Here is a 13,974-nt window from a genome sequence, read left to right on the forward strand (position 1 = left end):
GGGACAAAGCAAAATCACGGAGTGACTCACCAGGCTGTTGTTTCCTGCTGAAAAGTTGCATTTTAACTTCTGACACCGTTCTGGCCTCAAACGTGGTGCTGAGGCGATCAAAGATCTGTTCCAGGCTATTCTTTTCGGAACGGGGCCATGACATGACCTCCCTGCGGGCGGCCCCTTCTAACTGTGCTAAGAGGATCTCCATTTGTTGCTCAGCGGAGATAGGGTAGAGCCGGAATAAGGCCAGGATCTGGTCTCTAAAGTCCTTAAATTTATGGGCTTCCCCGGAATATCGCGGGAACCAGGGGGCCCCAAAATAATATGGCATGGTCAGTGGCATCAGGCTAGATGTTGCCGCAGCGGCAGGCGTCCTGTCATTAGCTGCGTGCACTTCAGAAGGTATATCGGGGGCCACCTGCCCCGCTTCTTCAGGTGCGGACATGGCGTGGTCTCTGGAGGTAGCTTCTTTAGGCAGACACACGCTGGGTTTCGCTGGCTCAAGCGTTGCTAAGGGGGACTATGAAGCGAGTATGGCCCTTTAAGGAGCAGCGGAGCAGACCAAGATCCGAATCGGATGTGTTCTCCCCTGGATTAAGTCTCTTAAGGCTAAAGAGGGACCTCCCCCCAGCTTTCCAGCAAGATCGGAATTCACCCGGTGCTTAAATATAAAGGGATCGGTTCGTACCGAAAGTTTACTTACTCCGGTGATGCGCAGTCCAGGTCTCGCGAGGCACAGCATTACGTCGTGCGGAGGTCCCACGCGCAGCGTCAGGAGATAGGCGCGGCCTCTCTGAGCTCCGGGATTCAAGGTAGGCGGTATCTTCTTTACAGACAGGGTGGTACTTTTCTTTCACAGGCTGGGCGGTACCTTCTGTTCTCTTTTTCGCGCCAAACAGACACAACGAGGCGCACCGATAGTCCAGTCAGCTTAGGCGGCCATCTTTAAGTATAAAGCTGTCCATTCACTGACAGCAAGCGGTGACTTTGAGAAGAGGCAAACAGTCCACAATATATAGTTTTCACACCGTGATTTTCACAGTTCTGGGCCCAGCAATTTTTCAAATAAACATATAGGGCTTTATCACTTTATGGGCAATAACGGCACACAGTTTAAATTCCACAATGGTGTAGAAATGATCGCATCCTGTTTGTGACGGCAAAATATGCAGTACGCAGCCCTGCAGGGTGAGCGAGTGTGAGGTCACGGTTAATAGGCAGAACGAGGGTTGCTCTTGGTTACTCACAGTTCATAGAAGACCCTGGGCAGGCGTACAGCAGTGATGGAGAGGCTGGCACTTGAATCCTCTGGGACACTCTCTGTATATAGGGACCAGGCCAGGTGGTAGGTGAGGTGCCCTAGGTGTTGTAGGTTTAATGTGCCTGTGGCAAGATCCCTTAAAGTTTGTGACGCCAGTGCCGGTAACGGTGGCACACTGATTTATTGTGGTAATAAGTGAGGAACACAAGTTGCAGTGAACCAAAACTTTTGTTTACTGAAACAGTTAACTATTTACAGTTTTTTGTTCAGTTCCACATGTACAAGAAGGTAACAGGCAGGCTTTACATCCAATGGCAGGCACAATGTTCTTGCAAGATACTCAGAGGGTTAAACACTTACAGATCAGGCTGCACTTTTCCTCAGAATCCTGTCTGTCTTTATCCCAAGGCCTGTATGCCCTATTGCTGGCTTTATCATTGGTTAGGGAAACTTCCTCAGGTATATATCTCCTTGCTTTGCACATATATCCTTCTGCCCTTCAGCTCTCTGTTTGGCTGGAACAATAGCTCTGCTCTGTACTCTTATAGGAACTTCAGGTTTCTCAGGAGGCAAAAACCCTCTCCTGGTGGCAAACTTCTGAGCTTGCTTTGCTCAGGAACCTCAGGCAGGCTAGACTGCACTCACTAGCCTCCTGGACTACTCTGCCTTCCCCCTTCCTGTCTGGGCCTAAATATATATATACTAGGGGTCCCCTAGCTCCCTCTACTGTCTAGGAGGAGGAACTACCCCTAACAGGCCTGATACAGGAAATAAACAGGAAAATCACATAAAACATCATATAAAATTCAATGGCCATATTCCACAGGAGGTTGAGAATAACGTGGCCATATTGACCCTTGTGTAGTGCCCACATTTACCTAGTGGGACACTACACAAGGCCATAGCATTATTCCTTCTCCACCAAACCTTATAGTTGGCACAGTGTAGTCAGCCAGGTAATGTTCTCCTAGTAATTGGCAAACCCAGACTCGTCCATCAGACTGCCAGATAGAGAAATGTGATTCATCACTCCACAAAACTCGCTTCCACTGCTCCAGAGTCCAGTAGTGGCGTGCTTTACACCACTCCATCTGGGCTTGGCATTGTCTTTTGAGATACGAAGCTTGTATGCAGCTGCTTGTTCATGGTAACCTATGCCATGAAACCCCCGGCACACAGTTTCTGTGCTGATGTTAATGGCAGAGGAGGTGGAACTCAGCACTCAGTGACCCCACTCTGTACCTTCTACATGGTCTGCCACTTAGTGGCTGAGTTCCTGTGGTTCCTACACGCTTCTATTATGGAATAATATCACTCTGATCATAGATTAGCTAGGGGGGGGGGAGAAATTTCATGACTGACTTGTTGCAATGGTAGCATCCATTACGGTACGATGTTGGAAGTCAGTGAGATCTTTAGATGGACCCATTATTTCACAAATGTTTGTACAGGCAAATTGCATGTCTACGGGCTGAAATTTATACATGTGTCAATGGGACTGAATGAAATACCTGAATTCAATGATTACTGCACGTAATGAAGTTCCTACTGTGTATGATGGGACCTGTGTACTGTGGGGAATACAAGTATTTAGTAAAACAGACATATGAGCAGAGTTAACAGGTCCTGTGAGTGCTATGCATTCTGCCTTTGACTGTGTCTGAATCAGTGCAACATTCTCTTTTATAATCTGCACTCTACATCATGATAATACTCAGCAGAGCACCTGTATGGACCTGGTTTCTCACTTATATTATATGGTCAATATATGGTGATATTATTGGACATATTAGTGTGTGTATAGTCTTATGGGGTCATTTATCAAACTGGTGTAAAGTAGATCTGGCTTAGTTGCCCATAGCAACCAATCAGAGTACACCTTTCATTTTCCAAAGGAGCTGTCGAAAAAAAATGAAAGGTGGAATCTGATTGGTTGTTATGGGAAACTAAGCCAGTTCTTCTTTACAACAGTTTGATAAATGACCCTATACGACTTATATTCATCGCTGACAATGTGTTTAGGTGGTTCTATTTTCTACTTTTATTTTCCTTCTTGTATTGACAAAGGCGATGACCAAATTAAGGAAAAAGTGCCACAGCGCACATTGGGCAATATTATCCCCCCCCCCCCCCTCCTCCTACCATTAGGTTACAATCCTGGATTTGTCCCTGGATGGGTTCTAATATTATTGTGTGAAATAGTCTAGTGTTCTGTGTACAGCAGAGTATTTGGGCAACAAAGGGGCTGAAAAACAATCATTGCATTCTGAAGACTCCAGAAGGGAACAATCATGGCACCAGTTTCACATTGAATACTTTTATTTTTGGTCAAGTTGGTCATTGCAAGGAACATAAATTCTACTAAACTGAAGTGGTGACTTTGTGGTAAGCTTGGAAAGACACCGTTCACAAAACAATGCTTACATCACTTACATTAGCATTATCTCCCCTTTGCAGCAGTCACATGCCTTTGTATCTCTTGTAGCAGGTTTTATTAGAGATATTGTATTTTTACTGGTTGGGAAAGTTGAGCTGACCATATAGATGCCAGCCATTCAAGTAAATGTCCACCCATATAATACACAGATGGGTCAGGTCGACCACAGCTGTTATTTGTTAGCGTCTCTCCATCCTGGGTAACAGAGGAAGGCCACAAGCAGTTGACCTCCCTCTATGATACCAAGAAGTCTAGAATACTGTACAAGTTACATTACATGCCTTTACACAACATTAGCCCAAAGAAGAGGATAAAAGTTATAAAGAATCCTTTTAATATTCCAAATATGTTTGTAAAAACATTTATTTTCTCTATTAAGGTTTCAGTTATCAAATTGTTCTACACACTTTCTTTCTTTTCATCATGAAAATCCACTATATCAGTTTCTTTAGCGTTGATATTTTCTAATAAATGCAGCACTTCATCATTTGGACTTACTGACGAGTTATTTTCTTGTACAGAAATTTCATTTGCTAAAGTCAGAGGGATGTTCTGCAATAATGTACTTGGTGGTGGTGCGCTTGACAGAAGATTTTGTGTTGGACACAGTGTTTCACTCCATCTTTGGGAAGGTTTCTGTTCTTCTTTAATGGTCTTTTCTGCTTTTTCCTTTTCTACATTTACTTGCATCTTTTCTGAAACCTCTTGGTCATTCATTTTGGAAAGAAGCTCCATAGGCTGCTGTCCATCTTTTTTCTCTTCATACTGACTGTGGTCTGCATTTTCTTCTTTGTATATGTCTACAGGTGGAGTTGACTGCAACTTGGCATCACTCTGGAGAACAGTTTCAGAAGCTGTAGTAATCACAACGTGAGGCACTTGTTGGGGAGAAATATGTGTATTGCTTTCACCAGAAGACTGTCTTTGTGATGTATTTGATCTGCTAGATTCCCGAATAACAGATAGATCAGCCCTATGAATGCCCAGCTTAGAATTTTTCTCAACAGATTCACATCTTTTACCATGTAATAAGTGGGATCTTTGAGGAGGCACATCATGGAAACTACCAATATAACTTGGTTCAGTAGGGAAAAACATATTTGATGCATCACTTTCTTGTCGACTGTATGTAGATCTGACAGGAGACTCAGGATGTTCATGAAAACTTAAAAACCTCTTTACTCTTCTAAGAACAGAATTTTGTCTTTTGTGTTTTTCCTCATCTAGAAACCAGTCTTCATGTAGAAAAACAGAGTCAGGAAGTCTACAACAAGCAAAAAGAGGAAAGTAATTTTGACCTATTCATTTGTTCTGGCATACTGATGCTAAGATATTGGCAGGAGCACAAGTAGACATGAAAAACATTGGCAACCCATCACCTCATCACAGACAACCCCTTTCATATTGAAGTTGCCAGAGTAATCAGTTGTTTGCCATGGGTACAGCTTCCTAACACCCCAGCAAACAGCTGATTTTGATGGGGCAACCTGCAGTCACAGCCTAATGTAGTACTTTACATGAATGGCTTGAATGTGCAAATGCAGGAGCGTGTGATGAGACGTCAGTCAGCCTCCTCCATTGAAACACACTAAGCATTCCTGTTTTCCTGTGTGCATCAGTGGAGGAGGCTGATTGGCATGTCCATCACATGTTCTCTTGGATATACAGAAGTCGATGGGATAGGTGTGCAGTTTCAAACACAGTTGCTTAAATTATAGATAAAGAAGGTAACTCCTTTATCTTTTGGCATAGACCCACAGAGATGGATCTCAAGAGAGGGTCTTCATGAAACAAACCCATTAAATATGCTTAACAATCAAGACATACACAAAAGCAAAGGAGTTGGGGAAGTAAATAGAGGGGTACCCTAATCATGACTTTATTATGGTGGATCTCGCTCTGTAGGACTCAACGTATTTAAGCATTACATGGATAGCTCAGCGTTTTAAATAAGAACTATATCATGCTTAATGTCCACCTTTTTTGTGCTTTTTTCAGACCTCCCAGCATGGCCGGACCTGTGGTGGTGAGCCTACTTACCTGATCCCAGCCACTGGGTTTGCGCTCGTTCTCACCCCCTTGTGTGCCACTGGTCCTGTAACTATCCTCATCAACATCTTGTTTGACGCAGGTCACATGACCTCTGCAGCCAACGACTAACCGAGACAGTCGCGGGACCCAGTGATGTGACACACAGGTGACAACTGCTGAGCTATGGCACCAGTGGCGCAGTAAAGGGAGGGATAGAGACGGAACCCAACAGTGGGGTTCAAGTTAAATGTGCTCACGACCGCAGGACTGGCCATGCTGGGAGGGTCAGAAAAAAGAGCTAGAAAAGGGGACATCCCCTTTCATTCCCACTTTGTAGGGGCTGCAGGAAAAATTAACAATTGCTATCATGTTTAGATTAGAGCAGATCATTGGGTTTTCCACCAGTAAGAAACCTGAAATCAATTTATCAGGATATTCTTTTAACAGAAAGGGATAACTTGATGCTCCTGGGCCCAAAGGCAAAATCTGTAAAAGGCCCTCTATTTACCATTTTCAATACTGTTGTCTTCTTATGTGGCAGAAGAGCCTTAAGGCTCCTTCAGCCAACCAGGGCTTAGGAGTGACCACAGCACTCCCTATAGCTGCATTTCTATAAAAAAAAAACAGTGCAATAAAATAAATATTTAGGTATTCTTGTATTATTTGATGACTGTGAAGGGGTCACTATGATAAAGGCACATGCAAAAAAAACTGAATGAATTCTGAATGCCTCGGTGTCATGGTATATAAACCCCTTTCTGACCATGCGATTTTCCATTTTTGTTTTTTTGTTTTTTTACTCTCTGACTTCCCAGAACCATCCTTTTTTTTTTTTTTTTTACATTTTAAACTTTTTTACATTCTTTTTTTTCACTTACTTTGAGTCCCCCAGGGTATTTGAACATGCAATCGTTAAATTTCTTCTCCCATGGACTGCAAGGAATTATCATATCTGCCTATGGAGCCCTGGCACAGGGAGAATCCATAGGAACATAGGTGTGGCAAGTCTCAGAGCCTTTAGAAGGCTACCACAATGAACAAACAGCTTCCCCAATGTCGGTGTGGGGGAGCTGTTCGGACCCTGGAAGTGCACTACTTTCAGGAAAAGCCTGTCAGATGCCATGGTCACAATTAGTTTAAGGTGTCTGCTATGTAAAGCGCATGGCATGGTTAAAGACCCAGGGAGATCGGGAAGGGGTAAATCTAAAAGATAAAGGCTTACAGCAGGGATAACCAACCTCCGGCACTCCAGCTGTTCCGAAACTACAACTGCCAGAATCCTCCTTTTAAGGCCTCATGCACACAACCGTATGTATTTTGCGGTCCGGAACGGAACAGCTGGCCTCTAATAGAACACTACTATCCTTGTCCGTAATGCGGACAATAATAGGACATGTTCTATTTTTTTGCGGAACAGAAATACGGACATAAGGAAACGGAATGCACAGAGAGTACCTTCTGGGTTTTTTTTTGCGGACCCACACGGAACGGACATGAATGATGGAACGGACACGGAAAGAAAATACGTTCGTGTGCATGAGCCCTAATTCTGTAGGAGTTATAAGAACAGCCCAGTAAGTTTGCATGCTGGGAGTTGCAGTTTAACAGCAGCTGGAGTGTCGAAGGTTGCTGATACCTGATTTACAGGATGGATCTACTATGAATCAGAAGCTTAAATTGTATACTACCTAGTCTTTTGTTGTCTGGCACATTAACTATATGGTTCTAACTTCCACAGAAAGCATCAAGGTACAAAATACAACAAAACAAATTAAAACATCCTGGTATACAGTGGATATAAAAAGTCTACACACCCCTGTTAAAATGGCAGGTTTCTGTGCTGTAAAAAAAAAGAGACCAATATAAATAATTTCAGAACTTTTTCCACCTTTAATGTGACCTATAAACTGTACAACTCTTATTTGTTTGCTCAAATTGAAAAACAAACGGAAATCTTTTAGGTGGAGGGAAGAAAAAAATATAATAATAAAATAATATGGTTGCATAAGTGTGCAAACCCTTAAACTAATACTTTGTTGAAGCAACTTTTGATTTTATTACAGCACTCAGTCTTTTTGGGTATGAGTATCAGCATGGCACATTTTGACTTGGCAAAATTTGCCCACTCTTCTTTGCAAAAACACTCCAAATCTGTCAGATTGCGAGGGCATCTCCTGTGCACAGCCCTCTTCAGATCACCCCACAGATTTTCAATCGGATTCATGTCTTGGCTCTGGCTGGGCCATTCCAAAACTTAAATCTTCTTCTGGTGAAGCCATTTCTTTGTTGATTTGGATGTATGCTTTGGGTCGTTGTCATGCTGAAAGATGAAGTTCCTCTTCATGTTCAGCTTTCTAGCAGAAGCCTGAAGGTTTTATGCCAATATTGACTGGTATTTGGAACTGTTCATAATTCCCTCTAGCTTAACTAAGGTCCCAGTTTCAGCTGAAGAAAAACAACCCCAAAGCATGATGCTGCCACCACCATGCTTCTCTGTGGGTATGGTGTTCTTTTGGTGACGTGCAGTGGTTTTTTTTGCGCCAAACATATCTTTTGGAATTATGGCCAAAAAGTTCAACCTAGCTCTTGCCAGAGATTTTACTCCTTTTGAATCTCTTTGTCTCCAACCTTCACCACCCACGCATTCAGTGTCTCTGGTCAACGGGCTGCTCCAGGAGGGGGGCCTCCTTCATCCTTGCCTTATGTAAGGGCGTGGGAGAGGGAATTGGGTAAATCCTTCTCCACTGGACAATGGGGAAAGGCATTCGCTTTATCACATAAATCGTCCATAAGTTGCAACTTACAAGAGCAGAATTTTAAGATCATGTCTAGGTGGTACAGGACTCCTGTTCTCTTGCACTCTTATTATCCGTTGGCGCTGTGAGCAAGAGACAGGTACCATGGCCCATATATGGTGGCATTGTAGTCGATTAATTCCCTTTTGGAAGACCTTAAACGATCTATGTGACCGGGTTAGTGGCTCCACTACACAATGGACTCTGTAAGGGTCCTTGTTTTCTATGCTCCCTGGTTCTATTTCTATCCTGAAAAGGGGTCTATTACGTTTTTTTGTGCAGGCTGCTCGCTTGGTCATACCCAGATATTGGAAGACTACAAACACCCCACACTTTAGGGATTGGCTCGATACCTTTGAAAAAATCCATAGAATGAAGGAGCTCATGGCAGAGGATGAAGGAAATGTTGCTAAATACCAAAAAATCTGGTCCCCTTGGATTTTATATAAGGATTCTAGCGACTACCAGGCGTGGCTGCGGAGTTTAGATGCCACTTTATAAACTATTTCAGATTTTTGTCAGCGCAAATACCCCCGCCCCCTTCCCTCCCCCCCTCTCTTCCCTTTGTCTTTGTCTTGTTGTCTGTCATGTATGTCTGTTATCCTCCAGGGCTGGGATCCTCTATATCTGGGTGGTTTTGATCACCATCTTCCTGTATGCCTTACTGATGTATCTCACCCATGATGTGTTTATGCTTATATAATGTTTACGTGTCGCGTGATGCTTTTTCATGATCTCCAAGACACGGCATTGTACCATCTGTGCTTTTTTCTAAAAGCTCTTTAATAATAAAAGATATTTGACAACAAAAAGTTCAACCTTGGTTTAATCAGACCATAACACCTTTTCCCACATGCTTTTGGGAGACTTCAGATGTGTTTTTGCAAAATGTAGCCTGGCTTGGATGTTTTTCTTTGTAAGAAAAGGCTTTTGTCTTGCCACTCTACCCTATAGCCCAGACATACAGTACAGACCAAAAGTTTGGACACACCTTCTCATTCAAAGAGTTTTCTTTATTTTCATGACTATGAAGGCATCACAACTATGAATTAACACATGTGGAATTATATACATAACAAACAAGTGTGAAACAACTGAAAATATGTAATATTCTAGGTTCTTCAAAGTAGCCACCTTTTGCTTTGATTACTGCTTTGCACACTCTTGGCATTCTCTTGATGAGCTTCAAGAGGTAGTCCCCTGAAATGGTCTTTCAACAGTCTTAAAGGAGTTCCCAGAGATGCTTAGCACTTGTTGGCCCTTTTGCCTTCACTCTGCGGTCGAGTTCACCCCAAACCATCTCGATTGGGTTCAGGTCCGGTGACTGTGGAGGCCAGGTCATCTGGCGCAGCACCCCATCACTCTCCTTCATGGTCAAATAGCCCTTACTTTCAAAGTTTTCCCAATTTTTCGGCTGACTGACTGACCTTAATTTCCTAAAGTAATGATGGCCACTCGTTTTTCTTTACTTAGCTGCTTTTTTCTTCCATAATACAAATTCTAACAGTCTATTCAGTAGGACTATCAGCTGTGTATCCACCTGACTTCTCCTGAACGCAACTGATGGTCCCAACCCCATTTATAAGGCAATAAATCCCAATTATTAAACCTGACTGGGCACACCTGTGAAGTGAAAACCATTTCAGGGAACTACCTCTTGAAGCTCATCAAGAGAATGCCAAGAGTCTGCAAAGCAGTAATCAAAGCCAAAGGTGGCTACTTTGAAGAACCTAGAATATGACATATTTTCAGTTGTTTCACACTTGTTTGTTATGTATATAATTCCACATGTGTTAATTCATAGTTTTGATGCCTTCATAGTCATGAAAATAAAGAAAACTCTTTGAATGAGAAGGTGTGTCCAAACTTTTGGTCTGTACTGTATGAAGAATACGGGAGATTGTTGTCACATGTACCACACAGCCAGTACTTGCCAGATATTCCTGCAGCTCCTTTAAGGAAATGGCCGGACTGGAAGGGGGGAGAAAGGGGGGCCCCTAAGGGTAGGCCCACATGACGGGGGGTTTGGTTAGTGAGCCCCAGGGAGATTAGGATTGGGGTAGCAGGGGGTGGGGTGGATGCAGGGGGGTCGTATTGGTGGGTTTGAGCAGGAGGGGAGGAGCGTAGGGGTTAAATAGAGTAGGGGGACAGTGGACGGTAGCCATTTTGGTTACCTGAGAAAGCTCCCTCCCACCCTCCCTTTTAAGTTTGGAGGGGGGGGGGGCGAGGCGATGTGTGCATGGGGAGATGGGATCGGTCTTGTCACAGTGGCGTTGGCGGTGGGGGGTCCTTGGAGTTGGTTACGGTGGAGCTGGAGGACATTGGGAGGGCCCCCACGGTTGGGGCTGGACTCCCATGGTGGCCCAGCTGTTGAGGGGGGGGCCATTCTGTGGAGCTTCCGAGCTGGGGGTCACGGCTGGAGGCAAAATGGCTCACCCCGGATCAGCAGCTAGGGGGTTTGTGGGGCTCTAAGGACCTCCCCCGTTAGGAGGAGTCATTGTTATGGTTTATGTTATGTTGTATTTATATTAATAAACGGCTGCTGTGGCCAATATATTCCAACAGGTGTCTGAGTCTTTTTGGGATGGTTGGGTATATGGTGGGGGCGGAACAGGTAAGAACAGTTAGTGGTAGTAGGGGCGAGCAAAATATGACCAATACCCCCGTCATGTTGCTGTAGTCCCCTTGGTAGCCTCCCAGACCAGTTTTCTTCTCGTCTTTTCATCAATTTTGGAGGGACGTCCAGTTTTTGGTAATGTCACTGTTGTGCCATATTTTCTCCACTTGATGATGACTATCTTCACTGTGTTCCATGGTATATCTAATGCCTTGGAAATTCTTTTGTATCCTTCTCCTAACTGATACCTTTTAACAATGAGATCCCTCTGATGCTTTGGAAGCTCTCTGTGGACCATGGCTTTTGCTGTGGAATGCGACTAAGAAATTTCAGGAAAAACCAACTAGAGCAGCTGAACTTTATTTGGGGTTAATCAGAGGCACTTTAAATGATGGCAGGTGTATGCTGACTCCTATTTAGCATGATTTTGAATGTGAATGCTTAATTCTGAATACAGCTACATCCCCAGTTATGAGTGGGTGTGCACACGTATGCAACCACATTATTTTAGTTTTTTTTTGTTTTCTTCCCCCACCTAAAAGATTTCAGTTTGTTTTTCAATTGAGTAGTACAGTGTATAGGTCATATTAAAGGTGGCAAAAGTTCTGAAATGATTTATCTTTGTCTCATTTTTTTACATCACAGAAACCTGACATTTCAACAAGGGTGTGTAGACTTTTTATATCTACTGTACATGTCAAAATTACTTTTTAAAGATACTTGCAAAACTGAGACATATAGAAATGTACCAACACATGAGCATTGCAGAACGTATTTGTGCTACAGAAGCTCTTGACTGGGCCAATGTCACTGCCTGCCCTGTGAGAGGTCTGAGAAGATCAGATAGACTTGCAGCACGTGAGTCTATCTGACAGGTCTTTCTGTTTTTCCTTGCTGTCTGTTGTTATGGGCAGGATCTCACCTCTCCACAGGTTCTGCTCATTTGCTGTTTAGTGGCTCTATTTAAGCCCACCTCTCACTGCAGACCTTGCGGTTGTTATTTCCTTCTGGAGTTCTAAGCTGGTTGCTAGAGGTTCTTCTGCTTCTTACTCATCTCAAGCTAAGTCCTCCTGTTTCTACTTTGTGTGTGTGTTGTGTCTAGGTCTCAGTGAGACGCTGGTCCCTTCATGGTGGAAGGTCCCGGCAGTCTCATCCCTGCTCCCTAATTTAGGGTTTGTGACAGTTTCAGCAGGTCTTAGGTTCCGGTGTATGAGTTCTTCCACCATTAGGATTAGCTTATACTGTCAGCAGTCAGGGAGAGGCTCAGGGATAACTAGGAGGTTACCATCCCCCTTCTCACTAGCTTTGGGGCCTAGTCTGTGTTACTGTTGTAGTTTGTTTATTTGGTGTTCTTCCTTTCCCCACTTACCGGGACAGCCAAATGGGTTAGCCTTCCCTCATCAAGTGCATCAATGAGCTTTGGATGCCCTTGACTCCAGTTCACTGGCTGTCCTTGTTTAGAAAATAGTTTGGTAGATACTAATTACTACATAAACCCCACAAGACCTGCCATTTTGGAGATGCTCTGATCAAGTTGTCTAGCCATTAGAATTTGGCTATTCTGAAAATCACTGGGGTCCTTACATTTTCCAATTTTTCCAGCTTCTAAAACATCAACTTCAAGAATTAACTATTTACTTGCTATCTACTACAGTATATCCCACCCCTTCAAGGTGCCATTGCCACAAGATAATCAACATTATGCACTTCATCTGGCAGCAGTTTTTATGTTTTGGCCGATCACTGTGGATCACTAAAGACATCATTTACTATAAAATAGTAATGGCAGTGAAATGATGCATACTATATGAATGTACACATAGAGTCAACTAGTGATAATTACCCCATATGGACTGTTGATCCCAAAAATGAAGGAATACAGTAGTCAGCAGCTGCGAGTGTGTATGGTGGTCGTGCATCAGTGTCATTCCAATAGATGTCTCTATTCATCTTTGGTAAGTTCATATACATTTCATCTACAGCCAAGAGGGAAACCTACAAGCAATAAATGTATACTATTATATTTTATATAATTCTATCCTATTTCATAGTGCTGTACCTAGACAGTAGTCACACCCAAAAATTCCCAGTAGGACTTGGATGTGGCACACACAGCTTTTTGCGGAAGTTTTGATGCATTTTTCTGAACCAAATCCAGAAGTGGATTCAGCAGGAAGCAGAAGTATGAGGCATTTCTTTATATTACTCATACCCTTCCAACACACTTTTGGCTTTGGCTAAAAAAACTATGTCAACACAAAAAGCTGTGTGTGACACTAACTACCCTTACACTCTAATCTCTTCATATTACACACACACTACACATACACAGCACTCACATGCTAGGACTAAAATTTTTCTTTTCTGTGTACACGGAATCCAGAGTTCTGTACCTGGGCAAATTCTGCTCAAACACAGGGCAACCACACAGATTTTAAGGGTACAACCACATGGCGCTGTTGTGTCATGGTTGTGACAGTGCGCTCTAATTAAACGAATGAAGGCCGCACTGTTCAGTGGGTCCTCATTGTTAATGGCCACTCGAGCACAGCAAGGCCACATCGCAACCACGAATGCACCATGTGGTCATACCTACACACAAACTCTAAGAAGTTTGCTTGCCAGAGTGACCATTATGGATTTCACACAAACTTTACAAACTTTTTGTGGCCCAAAATATAATAAGAATAAATAATTTGGGATGAACTAACCTGTAAATTTCTATCTATGCACCAGTTAGTCTCAAAATCATCATCATCTTCACCAAATGGGTTAATGAGCTGCTCAGCCACCTGTAGGAACAATCAAAGCAGACATTTTTTTCTTAAACCTACCTTTC

General features: G+C 43.2%; 1 protein-coding gene across 2 annotated transcripts in view; it reads right to left on the reverse strand.

Moving 5' to 3' along the window:
* Positions 1-3,590: 3,590 nt before the first annotated feature.
* Positions 3,591-13,974, reverse strand: part of BEST3 (bestrophin 3) — a 108,434-nt gene continuing 98,050 nt past the window's right edge. For both annotated transcript variants that reach the window (XM_040409829.1, XM_040409836.1), the window contains 3 exons: positions 13,847-13,927; positions 12,979-13,130; positions 3,591-4,956 (listed from right to left, as the gene is read on the reverse strand). In XM_040409829.1, coding sequence (XP_040265763.1) covers positions 4,092-4,956; positions 12,979-13,130; positions 13,847-13,927 — 1,098 coding nt within the window. In that variant the 3' untranslated portion in view covers positions 3,591-4,091. The remainder of the gene's footprint in view (positions 4,957-12,978; positions 13,131-13,846; positions 13,928-13,974) is intronic.

The sequence above is a fragment of the Bufo bufo genome, chromosome 1 (genome assembly GCF_905171765.1).
Source record: "Bufo bufo chromosome 1, aBufBuf1.1, whole genome shotgun sequence".
Taxonomy (NCBI): domain Eukaryota; kingdom Metazoa; phylum Chordata; class Amphibia; order Anura; family Bufonidae; genus Bufo; species Bufo bufo.